We start from the raw sequence: 19,510 nt of genomic DNA on the forward strand, positions 1-19,510 counted from the left end.
GGGCCACGCAGCGGTCACCCGAGAGAGCCGAAATTAATAACAAAATGCAATAACAACGTTCAATTTAAACTAATCATCGCAAACAACCGGCGCGATCTTTTGTGACAAACAAGTCGAATATTCTAGAAGCAGCAAAAGAACGGTTGTATATAAGCGCTCTCGGGGAACCGCCGGGCGCACTCGATCGTGAATTACATCCGTGACAGTGTGTTATTATATCGTCTAAACTCTCGTGATAGAAAAGTCGTCTTTTCAGTTCGTACTCTCGCATGCGAAACGCGAAGTTTTCGATAGTGATAAAGGAGATTTCTCGTCGCTCGCGATTAATCTCTCGCAATTAAAACGCGCCGTTATTCTGTCGCTCGCGGAATCGCGCCGTTCACACCGCCGCTTGCGGTGTTCAAAATCTTGCAGGGCTTCGCTCGCCCACGTCCACTTCTCTCGCGCACACTAATTTTTACTTTTACTAATTTTTACTTTTGTATTTTAGACAAGAAATAGAGAGCTGTATAAGAACAGCGCGAGAATCGCTCTAAGATTTAATAACTAGAACGAGGACTATGCTCGCACAAGCGCAAAGCGTTCATAGCGCATTGCGCGACGCTCGTCGACGCGGCGAGCGCGATTTCGCCGTTCCCGAGGTTAGGCGAGTCGTCGCATCACCGATCAACGAGGAGCCCGAATCGCGACCGATCGGCGAGCTCGAATTGCGATCGATGGAGGACGAGGCCGAACCGGCGACGGTCGACGAGGGTAAATCGCGGGCGAATGTACGATTGGCGAACTATGAGCCCGAATCGCAACCGTTCGACACGGAGTAATTTTACGCGTTAATAAAGCGCATTTGTAAGATATGATTTTTATGAATAAATGCTATACGTTAAGCGAAACGTTGATTTTTTACGCTCTTCTTTCCTTCTTCCGCATCCTCTCGTTCTCGCGCTTCTCGTAATAACCATCTGTGTCCGCATTAAGTATAGTATATTTAAATAGTATATTTAAATAGATTTAAAATCTCTATAATTAAGTTTGTTACGCGACCGCGATAAAGGATGCGACCGCGATAAAGGAAAAACGCGGTTCGTTCGTATAACGTGTATTTTGCAACAGTATAATATATTCATGATTAAACTTATAGATTATATAATTGACTCAATACATTATAATTATATATAAAGTTTAAAATATATAATTAATTTGATACATTATATATAACTTAAATTTATAGATTATATACAATAATATACAATAATGTAATATAATTTATAATATAATTTATAATATAATTTATAATATAATTTATAATATAATTTATAATATAATTTATAATATAAAATCAATCGCGCATATTGCGCAAACGATCGCGCCGCTCGAACCACCAATCGTACAGTTTGCACGCGTTTTCTAACGCGCAATTTTTCGCGTGATATCCGCAACGAAAGGCCCGCGAAGCGTTCAGAGTCTCCAGACGTTCGATGTCTTCGTAATCGGCGTCGATAGTCTCGACGGAAACGGCTATGTCGCGATCGTCGGCGACGTTTCCTAAAATCTCGATCAACCACTTCTTCTTCTCGTGATCTTTGACATAGATCTGCACCGTCGAATCGGGGCTAGATCCTCGACATATGGCATCTCGAACGAGTTTTTTCATCGACCCGTAATTCGTGTGTCCATCGTTCCACTTTAGCTGGTGATGATTCGATATCAGCCAACACGCTCGCGATTTTTCCGCTCTCGTGAGCAGATCCCACGACATCGGCGAGCGAAAGATGTGATGCGTCAATTCTACACCATTTCTTAACACGGCTACTTCTTTCGCGACGAATTTTTCGTTAACTACGAAACCTTGAAGATCGACAAAGATCGGTGTGTCCATCGTCGTTGTTAGCAATCTTCGAAGTGTTTCTTTCTAGATTTTTCTAAGCGTTTTATTCTTTCTCCATATTTTTTCGAGTATCGTTGCGCTTACACGATTCTGCGCACGACGTTAGTGAGCGGATTGTATTCTACCACTCGATCGTGAATAATAAGACAGTAAGCTGTGGTGTTAGAGGGGATGTTTTCCTTGCAGTCGAACTCTATGCGAACGTCCACAGTGGCGCTTTTAATCGACTCGTTCTGTCGAGAACAGTCGATGACTACGAGTGGGCCGTGAGTTAAAAATTTATTTAGATTTAAGAGCGTTTCGTCGTTTTCGCATCCGTAGTACGTTTTTCGAAATTTCGAATACATATCGTATAACACGGCGACTTTATGTTTATCGAAATCTAGATTCATGTCGTCGTAAGGATAAAAATCGGAATTAAGATACAGTTTGACATTAGTTAGTTTGCAATCGTCGAATAAAGAAGGCTCCTCGGACAGAACGTTCTTCTTTCCAGATTGTAGCGCGAAGATAACGTATCGCGGTTTCTCGAGTTGTGTCGCCGCTTTGACGGCCCACGAGTGTTTGGTCGTGCTCTGTAGAAGCGGAAACTCGTAGAGATCCCATGAGCGAAAAGCGACGCTCAAGTATCGTCCACTATCTAACGTGCGCAATAATCTTAATTTATTAACATCATTCAATACTATATGAGGCATTCGCCATTGTATTTTTAACAAAACGATTTTAGGTTCTTGCGTTTCGCGCGATATAACGCAATTGTTATCGTTGCGCGCTCGTATTAAAATAAGCTCGTGTCGCGCGTTGATCACAACGCACTTGTAATCTTCGCAAAAACCTAATAGCACGTTAAGAGGTACGCAAAAATTAAAATCACCGATCGACGAATGAGTTGTCGCTAATAAGTCCCATCCAGCGTTTTTTAATATTTTGCTTCTTTCGACCGTTAGCGACGCGTAATTCTTAATCGTGCTCGTTATTCCAACGTTTCTGTTTCGATCGATCTCCACGCCATCGAGCTCGTAGCGAATTTCTTCGAACATAAACGCCGCGCAATTGTTCACTAATCTCGTTACCGATGCGATTTCCCCTTGCGCGCTCGATGCTTCCTTCGACTCGAGTCTGCCCTCAACGTAGAGAAAACTGTCGCAAGGTAACGTATACAAATCTTGCTGTTGTATAGGAATTCGTATCTCATCGCTATTTCCGAACGTAGTATTGGCGTAAGGGTTGTACGTGTGAGTTTCGATCTTGACGATGTGATCGTCGAAGATCGGCTCCCCACTGATACTTAGAATGTCGCACATTCCGCTTTTTACGAAGAAGCGGTCCTCGGCACGACAAAACCCAAAGAGCGCAGAAAAGTCTCGTTGGCGGCGGTTAGTCTTCCTCCCTTTTTCCTTCTCTTTTCCGCGTTTAGAGGTGACGCGACAGCGATAATGGGTGCGTTTCTCGCGTTCGATCCGTTCACTACGAGCATCGCGCGCTTCTCTACCGTTTTCGTCGCACGTGTAGGCGAATCGTAATTTCTTCGCCGCGAAAATCGATCAATTTTCCGTTTTGGTCCACAACACGCACGTTTATATCGGTAATGGTCCGTGCGATGATCGGAAGGTAAATGATCTGCGTTGGAATCTCCGACACTTTATATCCGGGTGGAACGTTAGGCGCGAATTCGTGTATAATATGCGCGGATTTGTCGTTATGATACGCTCCTGTTGTGACGTTGCACTCTACTCGAATAAGGTTAATGGCCATAATATTTATTGGTTTATCGGATGCATACCATTTATTCGGTTGTAATACACGAGACGAGAAACCCAGGAGCGAACCGATATTATCGGGTTTTGTGAAATTTACTCGATACGCGCATTTAATTTCGCTTCTCATAGTGTTATCGTTACCGCGAAGCGTTATAGAATTTTCACTTTTATCGCCATTCTCATTGTCTTCGAAATAATCGTCATCAACATCGTATATGTAATCGTCATCGTTCGTTTCCGGTTTTTCATTTTCGCATTCTCGTTCCTCCTCTCTCGCTCGTCGTTTATGACGAATCGCTGCTCTTAGATACGCGTTTATAGCGCTTAATTCGTAAGATCCTACTGGAATCGCGATAATCTCGTCATTATTATCGAAGTAAAATTTATTATTCATGGAATTTATATTCGGTATCGTATTATAAGTTTCAAAATTGGTTAAACCTAATTCGTAATCGTCGTCGTTTAAATCGAGAGGCGGAAAATAACTCGCCGCGAGAATTCTGCTTCGTCCGGAAAGAGTGAGAGTCAGCGACATGATCGGCGAGAGCGATCGAACTGCGTTCGATCGACGAATAACGGTTGATATTATAGTCGACGATTCCTCCAATCAACTTCTCGGAGAAATCGAAGACTCAATTGTCCGCAAATATTCTGATCGCGCATCTGCTCGGAGCGACGATTGTATCGAATGTTCGCGTCGCGCCCGAGATAACGCGCGAGTTCGCGCGGAGGACGAAGATCGCCGAAACCGTCGTAGTAAATTGCGTCGTCCCCTTTTTTCGCGTACGCCACCCAATGAGTACCCGGTCCGGATGCGTCGTCTAAATTCACAATGCCGCTCTCATCGCGGCGCGCTTGCGACGGAAACGCGTTGCGCATAAACACACCTCTAAAGTGAGGTACGCGCGAGAGTATCGCCGCGCGATTTAATTGTTCGTTCGTCGTTGCTCCGACGGATGGGAGGATCTCTAGCGTCTGTTTACGCGAAGTTTTTTTTTAGCTCTTCTTCTCGTTGAGGACACGCCACTCCCGCGTTTGTACGGCGCGAGATATAAGCCGCGACCTTCCATCGCGCGATCGTGGCGCTGCAACTCCTCCAGCTGTCGTCGCGCTGCTTTGCGATCGTTCACCGCTTTCGCGATTCCCGCCGCTCCCCCGGCCAAAGAACCGAGAGCTCCCAATAACGGTAGCAGGGGTAAAAAGCCGCCGCGTTTCGCTATCGGAAGCGTTCTTTTTCTCGTAGCGATTATTCTCCTTTTGTTCTTTTTTCTCTTGATTTTCGTTGTACCCATTCCAAGTTTTGTCTTCGATTTCATAGCCATTCATACAGCCGCCGCGGCGGCTCTCTCGCCGAGAGTCGAGTCTTTAGCCGCGACGCGTTCGCGCGCTCTTTTGGCGAGCGCGTGGTCGGCGACGTGTCGATCAGCGAGCTCGCCGCTCCGCGAGTACGCGATATCGTGCTCGCGGCAGGCCGCGTCCAGAGGATTGACGCCTCGATCGCCTCGCGCGAGTCGTTTCGCGAGACGAGTACCCGGCCCGCAAAATTGATATCCAGGTATATGTAGTTCGAAAGGGAGCGCGTTTATCGCTCTATTCAACAAGCCAGCACCATGACTCACACCGTACTGCTGTTTCGCGAATTGCATTCGCTGCAATCTTTAACAAGCGGCGCCGGACCGTCGATGTGTGTTCGTTGCCAAGGGCGATTATAATGCTCTAGACATCGACGGTAGCGCCGCACCTCCGGATCCACTCTTATATATTCAGGCAGTTTCTCCCACAATCGTTCTACGTAGCGACCGAAATGCTTTAGTAAAATTATTTTCGGAATATACCGCAATTGATCGGTGGTGAAATCGAGAATATCGTCGCCATCTATTAGTAAGATAAACATCTCGATTCACCGCGCGCAATTCGCTACTGCGCGATTGATGGCGATCTATTCGTATATAAATAAAAAGGTTTCGCCCTGCCTCACGCGAGTGTACCGCGCACGCGCGCAGCAAGAGGAATGCGCTTCGTGCTGCAACCGATCGCGATAAAGGTGACGAACCTCGACAATAAAACGCGACCGTCGAAAGAAACGCGTAAACACGGTCGTCTATTACCGAGCGCTATTCGCTGCGTCATTTGCGGGCCTTCTAGTTGCGGCAAAACAAAACGCATTAATAAGTTTGTTGGAGAGTCCGCATGGCGTACGCTTCGAGAACGTTTATGTTTACTCGAAGTCGTTGCAGCAGCCTAAATATCAATATTTAGAAAATTTATTAACACCGATGGAAGATATAGGTTATTTCACATTTTCTAATAACCTTGACGTTATTTCACCCAGCGAAGCTCTCCCGAATTCGATATTCGTGTTCGACGATGTAGCGTGCGACAAACAAAATACTATCAGGGAATATTTCGCTATGGGTCGACACTCGAACGTCGATTGCTTCTATCTGTGCCAAACGTATGCTAAAATACCAAAGCATTTGATTCGAGATAACGCTAATCTGTTAATTCTCTTTAAACAGGATGATACTAATTTACGTCACGCATACAACGATCACGTGAACACGGATATGTCGTACGAGAATTTTCACGCGCTATGTCGCGCGTGTTGGCGATATAAATATGGTTTCTTAGTGATTGACAAAGATAGCGCGCTTCGCGCTGGTAGATACAGACGAGGATTTAACGACTTCATTGTACCGTAGAGCGATCAGTTGTCGCGAATACGTCGAACGCGTCGATCGCTCTCTCGCGAGTTAGAAGAAGTTGCAATGGCCTCGACGGATATCGGTGAACGCGAAAAGACAGCAAAAGAGATAGCTAAAACGCGCGCATCGATTCGTAAAAAACACAGAGCATTGAAGACCGGAAAAATGGAAAGCGAGATCGCGATAGAGAGTCGTTTCAAACCGATCGTCGAACCGCTGCGGCGCATCGCTGATCGCGCCGAGCGAGACGAGATAGAGCGAAACGAAATTAAGCGCGAAACGATAAAACAAGACGCGATCGACGTTTCACCCTCGACGAGCGTCGAGGAAAAATGGAAGGACGAAGCACTAACTCCCGTTTGGAAAAAACCTAAAGCGAAACGAATACGCGCTCGACGACGATTGAACGCCGTTTCTACTCCATTAAACGAGTCTTCCGTCGAAAGAGATCCATTCGCGCGAAACGAAACCGAAGAATATGAAACGTTCGAATCCGAGAGTCTCGAATCGCCCTCGATGCTCGAAATACCCGTTAGACAAATTTCGCGAATTTCTCAAGATCGCGAAATATCGCACGGTCGACTAGGACCGTTAGGGCGAAAATATATGGGGACTCTTCTCGGTGGAGAAGCGTCGAACGAGATTGATCACGTTTACGGAGTTTACATCGGCGAGAAAAGTGCGATGCTCGGCGATAAGCGATTTGACGTAGACGCGAATGATTCCATATTTATAGATGAGATTAAATATATTGGTACTCCCGGTTTGTACAAATTAATTTTTATGAAAATTCCTAATAGTCTCATATATACAGAAAAAGATAAATTAACATACAGAAGTATATTGTTAACAACGAACGCTCATAGACGTGATCATGACGCTAAAAAATCTGTCTTAGGAAATAAAGGATACAAATACAAATTCATTATCGCTCCGCTTATTCACAGCAGCGGCGCGAAAAAAACAGGCGCGGGTCGCGTATCGTCGACTATGCGTGTCACGAACAATAAAATCGATTACGTCCATTGGGACGATCCGAACGAATTAGTGGATCGTCTGCGATTGTTAGACGCTTCGCGTCGAGCCGGCAACAACGCTCACGAAAACGAGATTCTATCGATAATCGAGGAGCTTCGCGAAACAGGAGCGATCGTATAAATCGAACTGTCGCGTGGATGACCGTCGCAGTCGTACGCGGAATTCGCGATGTCCGTGAGCAAATTTGGCTCGCCTCTAAAAAATCGAGGCTACGACGCGAGAACCGGAAGACTACGTCTGGCTATCGAGTCTCTGCGAAATTACGTGCGCGATAACGCGCTGTGTCTAAGCCCTTCCATCGAATACGACGCGAGAGAGCGCAAGATAAAACGCTTGGCTCAACCTAAGGAGGACGCCGATGCGACAAGCAAAAGCTACGTCGAGGGAATCACATCGCAATTGAGAAAAGACGCGAACGAGGCGGGGCAGGGCATCATTCTACTGTTCACGAGACTCGCTCAGCTCGATAGCGCTTTAGGTAAACGAATAGACGTCGCGGAGAGTTTCGTTTCCGAGATAAAAACGCGCGATGACGTTCTGAGTAAACGAATAGACGCTGTGGAAAATTCCATTTCGAGAATAGAAACGAGCGCTAACGCTCTAGATAAACGGATCGATGTTTTAGATAAACGAATCAAAGGTTTAAGCGATCAAATCGAGGTCGCGAAAAAAACTATATCGCTCAACGCGGCGGAGTCCTCGACGAGAAACGCGAACGATCGTAAAGTAATGTTCAATCAAGGTAAAGCAATACGGGAACTAAGTCAAAAATCGCGTATCGCGGCGAATTCCGCGGTGAAATCCGAGACGAAGATACGAGAATTGGAAAATTCAACGTCACGATTGAAGAGAGACGCGGACGAGCTATTGGGAAGAGTGAGAGAACTGGCAAAGATGGCAGAAGCGGCGAACCGCTCGAAAGAAAGATTAGCGGGAGCGGCGTGCCGCTCGAAAGAAAAATTAGCGGGAGCGACGATCCGCTCGAAAGAGAGATTAGCGGGAGCGGCGAGCCGCTCGAAAGAGAGATTCAACCCAACGTTATTCTCGAGAGAAAGAGAAGAGAATTATGAGCGTCAAAAAACGAAGACTAGTCGAGGAATTGCACGCGCCCGCGAGAAGAAACTTCCCGCGTCGTCGCGTTGCGGTGCACGGGTACGACGACCTATGGCAAGCGGAGTGGTCGAGATGCGTCCTTACGCGAGACTCAACAAAGGCCACAACTACATACTCACCGTTATCGACGTATTAAGCAAATACGCATGGGCTGTACCGCTTAAGAGCAAAAGCGCGAATGAGGTTACTCGAGCGTTATCTAAAATAATGCGAGACTCTAAGAGGTGTCCGAAAAATCTGCAGACCGATAAGGGAAAAGAATTTTACAATGCCGATATGCGAAATTTCGCGAAGAAGCGCGGAATAAATCATTATTCGACGTATTCGGTGATGAAAGCGTCGATAGTCGAACGATTCAATCGTACGCTTAAAAATTCTATGTGGAAGTACTTCACGCTAAACGGAACGTACAAGTGGATCGACGAGTTACCACGACTCGTCGAGGAATATAACACGCGAAAACATCGCACTATAAGTATGAGATCTGTCGACGTAACTCCAAAAATTGCCGATAAACTTTTAAATACTGTATACAGCAATATAAAAATCGCGGCTCCGGCGAAATTCAAAGAAGCCGATCCGGTACGCGTCAGTAAATTTAAGACGATTTTCGAGAAAGGCTTCACACCCAATTGGACTACAGAGATTTTTCGAATAACTAAGATACAACGGACTAATCCCGTAACGTATCTGTTAAAGGATTCGCGCGGCGAGCCGATCGCTGGAGGATTCTACGAGCATGAGTTGCTGCGCGTTGGCGATCCCGACGTGTATCTCGTAGAAAAGGTGCTGCGTCGAAAGGGTGACAAGATTTACGTGAAATGGTTAGGAATGGACGAATCGCACAATTCTTGGATAAATAAAACAGCTGTATTATGATAAAAATGTATTTTTATTAAATAAAACTACATATTATACATATTATACATAAAATACAATTAATGACATTTTAATTATTTTTATTAGTTTAATTTCTGATACAATATTAAATATTAAACCTCGTGTTACCAAAAACAAAAAAATCTTAGAAAAAATTGTAGACATGTTAAAACTAAAATAATCGTATAATTATAAAACAAAGAAAAAAATAATAACACAATACAATTAAAATTAAGGCTTGTGAAAATCGATTAATTCGATTAACCGTTTAATCGGTTAAAAACGAATTTACTAGTTAAAATCGGTTAATGAGTAATCGGTTAGAGTGATTACCATTATTCTATTAATCTTTAAATCGGTTAACTAAAATAATCGTATAATTATAAAACAAAGAAAAACATAATAACACAATACAATTAAAATTAAGGCTTGTGAAAATCGATTAATTCGATTAACCGTTTAACCGGTTAAAAACGAATTTACTGGTTAAAATCGGTTAATGGGTAATCGGTTAGAGTGATTACCATTATTCTATTAATCTTTAAATCGGTTAATCATTTAATCGATTATTCCGGTTAATTAATATATATTTATTTTTTATAAATAGCTTGTAATTTTGTACGAGTTCTCTCTTGCGCTCCACATAAATTCTTTCTCGCGCCGCTACGCGGCCGCCACATCCTGCGTTCTCTCTTTTGCGCTTTATGCGGACTCTTTCTTACATTTTATATACATTCTTCATCGCATTGTTAAACGAACGTCGTATCTCGCGGTAACCTTTTTCTCGCGTTGCTCTATATATAACACTTTCAAGAATATAATAAAGAGTCATGGAAATCATCGCTCTGTCTAATTCGCGGCTAATCTCGCCTCGATTTATGGCAAATTCTCGCGTTCTCTCTCGCTTGCATGTAGCATGATATATGTTCTATGCCAATGAGAGAGAACGCGAATTTGCCAAATCAAGTCGAGATTAGCCGAGACTTAGACAGAATGGTGGTTTCCACGACTTTTACATCGCAAAAACACGCACGAGTTCGTCTTTTTGGCGTTATATACGAATTTTTTTCGCGTTCTATACGAGTTCTCTCTCGCACCGCTACGCGGCCGCCGTATCCTGCGTTCTCTCTTTCAAACTTTATACGTACTCTTTCTCGCGCTCTGTATACATTCTCTATTACGTCACTATGATAACACTAAAACTCGCATTAACAATTTTTTCACATTATTCTATATAAAACACTTCCGAAAGCATAATAGAAAGATCGTGAAAATGTCCGATCAGTCCTATTTATAATAGATTTTAACAAAATCTATTATATATAAGACTGATCGAACATTTCCACGATTTTTTATTAAAATCTATTATAAATAAGACCGATTCATTTTTATTATTTTATTAAAATCTATTACAATAAATTATATTCAAATTATATTATTCGCGCAAAACGCGTATTCTTCGAAACGATTCGTAGAACGTCCATCGATGTTTTAAATCTCGAAATTTCAAATCAAAGAATACAAACCTGTGATGTAAAATTTATATACTTTGATATGAAATTTAGAAACACATCTCTTCACGATAATTCGTAGAATATTAATCAACGGTTCACGAATATTTCGAGTCTTGAAATTTCAAATCAAAGAACACAAGCCTGTGATGTAAAACTTGTATACTTTGATATGAAATTTAGAAACGCGTCTCTTCGATATAATTTTTTCTTTTGAGTTAAAAATATGTATTTTAGTTAGAAGTTCTTCTCGAACTATTATTTTCGACGCAACCGCGAATTATATCGAAAATACAATGGTAATATATTATTTATAAAATATGTTTATACTAACAATAAACTACTAACTAAAGTTTAAATGTTTTAAGAAATGTATAGTATTTTTTCGCTCCTTATAGTGGTATTTTATAATGTCCCCACGGTAACGTATCCGTAGTTCCCGATATCGTGTATCGTTTGTCATCGTGCGGACTGAGCGCGATCTTCAACTCCGATACTGTATACATCTCGTGTAACTCGGATCTTATACAAAACTGCTCGCGCTTCATCTCGATCCCCTGTCGAAGACAGCGCGCGTAATCGTCAAACGTTATCGTTCTCGCGACAACGCCGCTCTTAACACCCTTGATTCTTTTTGTATCGCTTTTATCGGCGACTCGCAGCGCGTACATCTTCGCTCTGAGTCCGATAAATTCGGTCATAATCGCGCCAGCGTTCTCATCCTTCATCGCACCGGGTATTTTCTTATTAGCGAGAGGCATTCCGTACGCGTTGTCCGTTGCGTAATCGCTCGTATCGAATTTGTCGATATCGCGCTTCATATTCTCGTACATGTCCTCGCACTCGACGCGATAAATGAGACTATCCGTATCGGTGTACATTATTCTACACTTATCTCGATACAATGGTAGCATGTACTCGTAGTGAAATTCGTATAAACGAATCTTAGATATGTCGAGAATGCACCCAGTCAGCCAGGTCTGTTCTAACAGATATTGCCAAGTGCTTGCTACAAATTATTGTAAGTAAAAAGGCTACAAATTTAGTACAAGAGTTGTTATTACCGATTAAGCTGGCAGATTGCCGGCAAAAATCAAGCAAAGCTTGCTAACATAACTACACAGCAAATTGGCAGCAGAAACCGAGCAAAGCTTGCTGACATGACTGACATCAGATTGTCGGCAAAAACTAAGCAGGATTTAGAGTACGCAATTTGATGGCAAATTGGCAGCAAAAACCGAACAAAATCTGCAGCTTATTACAAAGTATTATAAAATAGTTCAGTCGCTTATCGCTATGCGGCGCGTTATTCATTATCTATACCCGTATTCAAATTCTTGTCATGAGTGTATATAAAGCCTACAAAATGCTAATAATATTATAATATATATATTTCTATCAGTTCAATTTTTGACATAATTCTTATACAGGAAATTCAGATATTGAATTGATTTTTGGCAAATCGGACAGATAATTGTTCGATTTTCACTTATTCAAAACAATTTCTGTCCAAAAAGATCCTTAATTTTATAAATTAAGTTATTTGAATTTACTTATATGTTTTAACATATTAATATATGATTTTATATAATGTCTAATTATCTAATGGTCATTTTATGACCAAAACTTATCATCATTTTGTTACTTAGGGTTAAGGCTTTAAATCTATTTAAATATATACTTTTATATGAATGGCCAAAAGCTGCAGAATTTGTTTGGTTTTTGCTGACAATCTGCTATCAGATTGTCTTGCGCAGATCTTGGTCGATTTTTGCCATCAATTTGGCGTCAAATCATGTCAAGCTTTGCTCGGTTTTTGCCGTCAATTTGCTGTCAGGTTATGTCAACAAGCTTTGTCACCAAAACACAAGCTTAATGCGGACACAGATGGCACTGGATTTGTTACCAAGTTTTGAGCGAATTTGATGCCAATTTGGCGACAATTTGTTAACAAATTGCTACCTGGGCACATACCTACATAAATCGGTTTATTGAACTTAACCTCGAGTTTACGCAATTCTACAGCTACGAGATCCTCCGCGAAAACGCTTCTACTGTGAAAATTCGGCTTCGCGGTCATCGCCTCCGCGCCGTATCGCCCCATCGAGTCACGAGTCGAACATTCGAATGATTGTGCACGTTCTCCATAGTTTTGCCAAACACGGCATTATTCATTAATTTGTATAGATTTTTCTCAAACTCGTTTTTCGCGTTAATTCGTAATCGTGTATTCAGTTCGATGTATTCGCGCAGTCATGAAGATTGCGCGAATCGCAATATTCTGTGTATTTTCGTAATGCGTAATCCATGTCGAACGCATTGCTGCAGATTGCGATAATATATTACGTAACGGCTCTTATCGTACAGTGTGGCGAGAAGCTTCTCGTCTCGTTTTCCGGGCGGCTTATCGCGCGTCGGGCAGAATGGCAAATCAGCGTGAGAATCGTGAAGGTCGGACGGATATGCAAGGTCGACCTCTAGAATATAACCGATAGGTGAGTCCGATGTCACGGACATTAAGTCAACACTCGTAACGTTATCGACCCATCGAAAATTTTCGTAAGGCAACGATTGACACATCGCCCATCCATACAAATTATTTATATCGAAGTACGAAGAGATACGATGATGGTTCCGAAGGATCGTATGACTGTAAATATTTGTTATTAGCGCGCGCGTATCTGTTGGAACATTGACTTAGCCCGCCGCGTATTCCGCGTTCCACGAACATCACCATATCAATGTCGGTTAATAATTCGAATCGCACACCCGTATACTTTAACATAGCGTCCCATGTGTATCCCGGTAACGTGTAATAATACGCGGGATCTAAATTATAACTTCTCATACACGCGTCACGAAAATTTTCGAAAACATCGGCCAATAGAAGAACGTCGGTCTTTAAATACAAATCGCTATAATCGCCTAACGTTTCGACGCGAAATCGCTCCCAGACTCTTATCGCGCGCGCGTAATCGCTCTCAGATATCGCGTCACCGGTTAGCGAACTGTGAAAAGCCTCGCGCGGCGGTAGACAAGTCTCCAACAATTTATCTACGTCGTCGACATACTCGTACGGAAATACACCCTTTCGCGCGAGAAGCTCGAAATCGGCGTTGCTAAGATCGGAAAATTCCGAACGCGCGATCCTCAACTCGCTTTTGTCTAGATACGACGCCAATTTCTCGAGACTCGCGCTTAGAAATTTGAAAGAATCCACGAAACGCAATTTCAAGCGTTTTCCGAACCATCCCTCGTCCCACGCATCTTCGACGTTCTTCGTGAAAGAGATATACGTTTCTTTCGTTATCGGCAATATTTCCACGCTACCGGGAAAAGCGTTAGCTACATTTTTAATGATAAAATGCGCGTCGTAACCCGATAAATTGTGAAAGAATACAGGAATTACGTAAGTATCCTTATAATTTAAATTACAATTCGAATGCGCCGGACCTCTGTACCGTCCAGTCAGATGACAGTGATCGCGCACGCGAGCGTCTCCCAATTCGAACGGTTTCTCGCATATGCTGCAGCGCGTCGCGTTTACGAATCTCTCCCATTCATCCGATGTAAGATTCGTCATAGGAGCATCGATATCGAGAATAGTCTTCGCGCGAAGCGCTAGATCGTGCAGTTTTTTAACGAACCACAATACGCAATTTTCACCGCGATAAGCTCTGTAGGTAGAGCTAACGCCATCGAGCGTAATATCCGGCGCTATAGACTTCGTGATGCTGAACGATAGATGTATTCGACGTTCTTCTCTCCTCTTTCTTCTTCAGTATGCATTCGAGATCAGCATACACCACGAATGGAAGTCGCTCCTTTCTACTATAGTTGCGAAACTCTAACCATTTGTCGTCTTTGGTAGGAAGGACTATAGCGCACTCGTTCATCCTTCCGCAGTCCACGCTGTGAGCCGATAACTTATCGCTCGTTCGAAAATAGTGCATGCATCTGCGACATAACGCACATTTTTAAATCCCGCGCATTATCAACATCGCGCGACGATTTTTTTAATTAGTACTCACCGATCGCATATATGCGATTTATGTCGTCTACCGCTCAGTTGCGAGCCGACGAGTCGCGACAGATTCTTGATCCACGCAAAATGCGTCGCGTCATCTCATCGCGTCATATCGTCAAAATACAGCAGATTAATGTGTCTGTCCTTTTTATCGTCAGTGAGACGCAAAGGAACAACGCGACAACCGCCTTTTCCCTCCTTTTTATTTCGAACGGTATACACATTAATAGATATGTCGTTAATACGCTCAAATCTAATTTTGTTCAAACTCATAGGAAATTTAACGCCCTTCAGATTCAGCACTGTCGTGTAATGCGGGTACGAAGATTCCCGACCCGCGTTTTTTTCAGCTGGATACAGAGCGGCGACCACCGCCCATGCGAAACACGCATTGTCATTAGATTGCACGTTTATTACCGCTTTCTTCAACATGATCTCTCGCGGCAATTTGACGTGACATCCCGCGTGCATAGGATTGTATCTGTTCACGTTCACAATTAAATTGAATATTCGCGATAACGCCCATCCGCTATCGCGCTCCTGAAATTCTTCCAACGAGGCTAGAGTAGAGTCGTCATTAGATTGCACGTTTATTACCGCTTTCTTCAACATGATCTCTCGCGGCAATTTGACGTGACATCCCGCGTGCATAGGATTGTATCTGTTCACGTTCACAATTAAATTGAATATTCGCGATAACGCCCATCCGCTATCGCGCTCCTGAAATTCTTCCAACGAGGCTAGAGTAGAGTCGACCACCCGCTTCTCGTACCACTCTCGCAAGTCGGAAAGAGGTAGAAGCGGATAATTCTTCATGACAATAGTCTTAACATCGATCTTGTCGCCCGAAACGAACTCGCCAATAAACACGGTATTGACCTTAACACCGTTATATTCATTCATAACATATTCGATCGAGCACGGTATCTCTAGCGTCCTCGAGAAATCGTCGAGGTTCGATATAATCAAAATTAATAACCGCGCCGGTTAAAACGCGTCTAGAGAAAGCCGTCTCGATCTCGGACCACGAGAATCCCTCGCGTTTCTCTACACCGCCTCCCACGCGTTCGAAACGTCGACGCAGATCGTCTCTCGCGCCCGTTAATCGAACGATTCGAGCGATAAGAGAATTGATCGCTCCGGTCGATCTCCCTCGGCGCTCGCCTCGACATCTCTCCCGCAGAGACTCGAGACATTCGTCGCACCGTTGCGCCCATGCGCGATACGCGTTCCCCGTCGCGACGTCCCGCGCGCTATCGAAAAGATCGCGCGCCTCCATCGTTTCTCGATTCGTCACTCGTCGTCTAACGAACGCCAAGATTTTTTACAAATAAACCACGTCTCCTCCTCGTCGTAATTCTCGATGTAGAACAAAGCTCTCGTCTCGCAGCCGGCGCACCAATTATTCGACACGTCGAAAACCTCGTCGACGAGATCGCAAGCGGGCACCATCTCGCTATACACCGTTTTCGTCACGTGCGTCGATACGCTTTTCGCGAAACTCGAACTACGCGCGCAATACGCGCAATATCTCTCGTTCTCCTCGAAATAATCTCCGTTCTCGAATCGGCAACCGAACTTAAAGAAACAATGCACGACGTGATTCACCTCCCACGAAAATTTCGGAATTCCGTATCGCTGTTTCCAATTGCGATAAAGCAAATAGCCATCGGCTCCGACATTCGCGAAAGGTTCGTCGAATCGCGTCTCGCTCGCCTCTCGCACGAACTCTTCCGCGAAGCCGATCTCTTCTATACAGTACAAACGGTCCTCTATATAACGTTCGCGTAGTTCTTTCTTCAAACAATTCGGTATCTCCAAATTCCATATATCCTCAATACTTTCGATTCGAACATTCACCGCTCTTCCGGCTAATCTCGTTAAAGCGCTCGGCGCGCGCTTTATCGCGCCGCGAAATATTCTCAAACGTACTAATACCTCGAGACCATCGCGGCGTCCTTTTATAACGGGGAAAAATAGCGAGGACGCGCCCCCGATTAACCGAACCGGATACTCGCTCTCGGACGCGTCTCGTCACCGGACGCGCGACGTCGCTGAAAAATGGAAAAAAACTCGCCCCCCGAAACGCGACAAGCGCGCTCGCGCTAACGCGCGCCTCGAGAAGAGGAGAGCGACGAGGGACGCCCCTCCGTCCGCTCGACCGCCCACCGACGATCCCCCGCCCCCTCGACGCCGGGCGCCCGCCGCCCGCTCCCGGATCGCGCGCTAGAAGCGGCGCGCCCCCCTAAAGAATCGCGACAGCGGATCGCGCGCTAGAAGCGCGAGTCGCGTCAAGGTCGCGAATCGGGAAGAACCGCCACCCCCCGAGCGCCATCTCTCGAGCGCTCTCGGCGACTCGTACCCACCGCTTCCCCCCCGGCCGCGCTTCCCCTCTCACCCTACTTACCCCCCCCCCATGCACCCGCCCAGCCCGCTCTCCATCCCTCGGGCGCCTACAAACTACTCCGAAACTATCTCTCTCTCTTCCTCCCCAACGATACCCTCTCTCTCACACTCACGACAAACTGAGCCAAAACCGGCCATACTATCCTACTTATATACTATGATAAAATCAAAAGAGATAATATATGAGCAATATTATAGATTTGTATTCAAAATATTTATGCGACACAAACAGATATCTATGTAAAGTCGTTGCTTCTACGAGATGATAGAATAGAAATAGAGTAGAAATTCAACATATTTTCTGTCTGTACATATTTAACACAACGCGAAAAGCTTATATTTTATTGTTCTTTCCAAAGTATGCACATATCCTTGACTCCATTACTCTACATAATGATATCGGTAATATAACTATAAAGCGTTGATAATATACACTTTTAGTTACACTTACATTAGATGAGGGCGTTCACCCGTCAGAGTCCGCCCGTCGCTCCGGCATCCTCTTAAGCCTGTATCAGACTACGCATTGAAGATTGAAATTCAAGATTCAAGATTGAAATTTGACCAATCAGAACAAAGAAATTTTAATTCCTTTTTGTTTGGCGTCGCTTAAGAAATGATTAATTTGTTAATTTTAGATAAAAAATGCAAAAAATGATGAAGATAATAATGGGACAATATGGAACAATTAAGGAACAATCGTTTCATGCTGGATATAATTGCAAAAAACGATTAAAAATATGTTTTTGAGTAAAAATGATAAATTTTACGTTTTTTTGTAAATATTTAAAAAACTATTAATTTTAAAAGGGGAGCAATTGTGGATTCTGACGAAGCAATTAAGAAGCAATTGTTTGAGCTGTTATTTTTCAAAAATATAAACTTCCAACTTATTTCCGGTCGATAGATTTCGGTCCCGTACAATAGCGCCTCTACGTCCATTTTACAAACGCTTGAAACTACGTGACCACGTCCACCACTGAACTATACACCATACTGAAACGTGCACGGCTCTGCTGATTGGCGGTCAGAAATGTGGGATTTTTTTTCTTCTGTAAAAAACTATATAATATATATTTTATTGATTATTGTCTTCTTCTTCTTCTTCTTCAGCCTATAAGCATCCACTCCTGGACATAGGCCTCTTCCATTTGTTTCCACGTCGTTCTCTCTTGTGCAGTCAGTATCCAGTTTTTCCCCACGTGGCGTTGAATGTCCTCTCGCCATCTTGTCTGTGGTCGACCTCTGCTCCTCTTTGACTTCCATGGTCTCCATTGCATCAAGGTCTTGGTCCATTTAAGATTATCTCTCGCCACGTGACCTGCCCGCTGCCATTTCAGTCTTGCCATTCGTTCCACCACATCCATGACTCTCGTCCTCCTTCTGATTTCCTCATTCCGGATTCGGTCCCTCAAACCGATCCCCAACATTGCTCGCTCTGTTACTCGCTGGCAGACACGAAATCTGTTTGCGCTGCTCTTCGTGAGAGTCGCAGTTTTGAGCCCGTATGTTGCAACGGGCAAGACACACGTGTTATATACTTTTCTTTTGAGGTTTATAGGAATCTTTGGTTCTCGGAGGATGTAACTGAGTCTGCCCAAGGTTGCCCAAGTTAAGCCGATAAGTCTCATGATCTCTGCTGATTGGTTGTCCTTTCCTATTTTGATATTGTGCCCTAGGTATATGTATTCATCCACTCTTTCGAGGGTGTGATTGTCGATAACAACCTGTATGTCATTCGGGCTCATAATTTTTGTTTTTTGTAGGTTCATTTTCAGACCTACTGCTTGGGAGGCTTCTTTTAGTTCCTGTAGCATTACTTTGAGTTCACCCGCGTCGCCGCTGATGAGAACGCCCAGACAGCACAAGGATGTCCTTAGGACGTCCAAAGGGCATCCAGAACATACATGTAGGATATCCTCAGGATATCCCATTGTAATCCTCAGATCTCCTCTGGATGTCCTGAGGAAGAGTAAATGATAGCTGTATATTAACCTCTGGAGAATCCAGGGAGATTCTGTGGAACATCCTAAGGATTTTTATAGGATATGTTAGGGATATTTTTCGTATGTTTCAAGGAGCAAATTTAAAAATTTTAATATGAATTAAAATTATGTGTTGTTATTTACTGCCAATATTAAAAATTTAATATTAAAAATAGTTCACCGTTCTTTAATATTTGAGGC

The 19,510-nt window shown here is 43.7% G+C and overlaps 2 protein-coding genes across 2 annotated transcripts; both read right to left on the reverse strand.

Moving 5' to 3' along the window:
* Positions 1-1,965: 1,965 nt before the first annotated feature.
* On the reverse strand, positions 1,966-3,189 carry LOC138940815 (uncharacterized). The gene is made up of 2 exons (XM_070310037.1): positions 2,760-3,189; positions 1,966-2,525 (listed from the first exon to the last, which is right to left on the reverse strand). Exons 1-2 carry the CDS (start codon positions 3,187-3,189, stop codon positions 1,966-1,968), a joined length of 990 nt encoding a protein of 329 aa, XP_070166138.1.
* An 11,828-nt stretch (positions 3,190-15,017) lies between these two features.
* LOC138940717 (uncharacterized) lies at positions 15,018-15,821 on the reverse strand. Its single transcript, XM_070309851.1, has 2 exons — positions 15,516-15,821; positions 15,018-15,341 (listed from the first exon to the last, which is right to left on the reverse strand). Exons 1-2 carry the CDS (start codon positions 15,819-15,821, stop codon positions 15,018-15,020), a joined length of 630 nt encoding a protein of 209 aa, XP_070165952.1.
* Between the last annotated feature and the right edge of the window lie 3,689 nt (positions 15,822-19,510).

Source organism: Polyergus mexicanus, unplaced genomic scaffold (genome assembly GCF_030449975.1).
Source record: "Polyergus mexicanus isolate NDT 795.1 unplaced genomic scaffold, iyPolMexi1.0 SCAF_17, whole genome shotgun sequence".
NCBI classification, from domain to species: Eukaryota; Metazoa; Arthropoda; class Insecta; order Hymenoptera; family Formicidae; genus Polyergus; species Polyergus mexicanus.

Bases quoted from the DNA above. Each gene is read 5' to 3' on its own strand.
- LOC138940815 (XM_070310037.1), bottom strand. From the start codon at position 3,189: ATGTGCGACATTCTAAGTATCAGTGGGGAGCCGATCTTCGACGATCAC. The intron at 2,526-2,759 runs GTGATTTTAATT...TGCGCACGTTAG, and splicing joins GACAACTCATTCGTCGATCG to ATAGTGGACGATACTTGAGC.
- LOC138940717 (XM_070309851.1), bottom strand. From the start codon at position 15,821: ATGAATGAATATAACGGTGTTAAGGTCAATACCGTGTTTATTGGCGAG. The intron at 15,342-15,515 runs GTAATAAACGTG...ATCATGTTGAAG, and splicing joins AGATCATGTTGAAGAAAGCG to AAAGCGGTAATAAACGTGCA.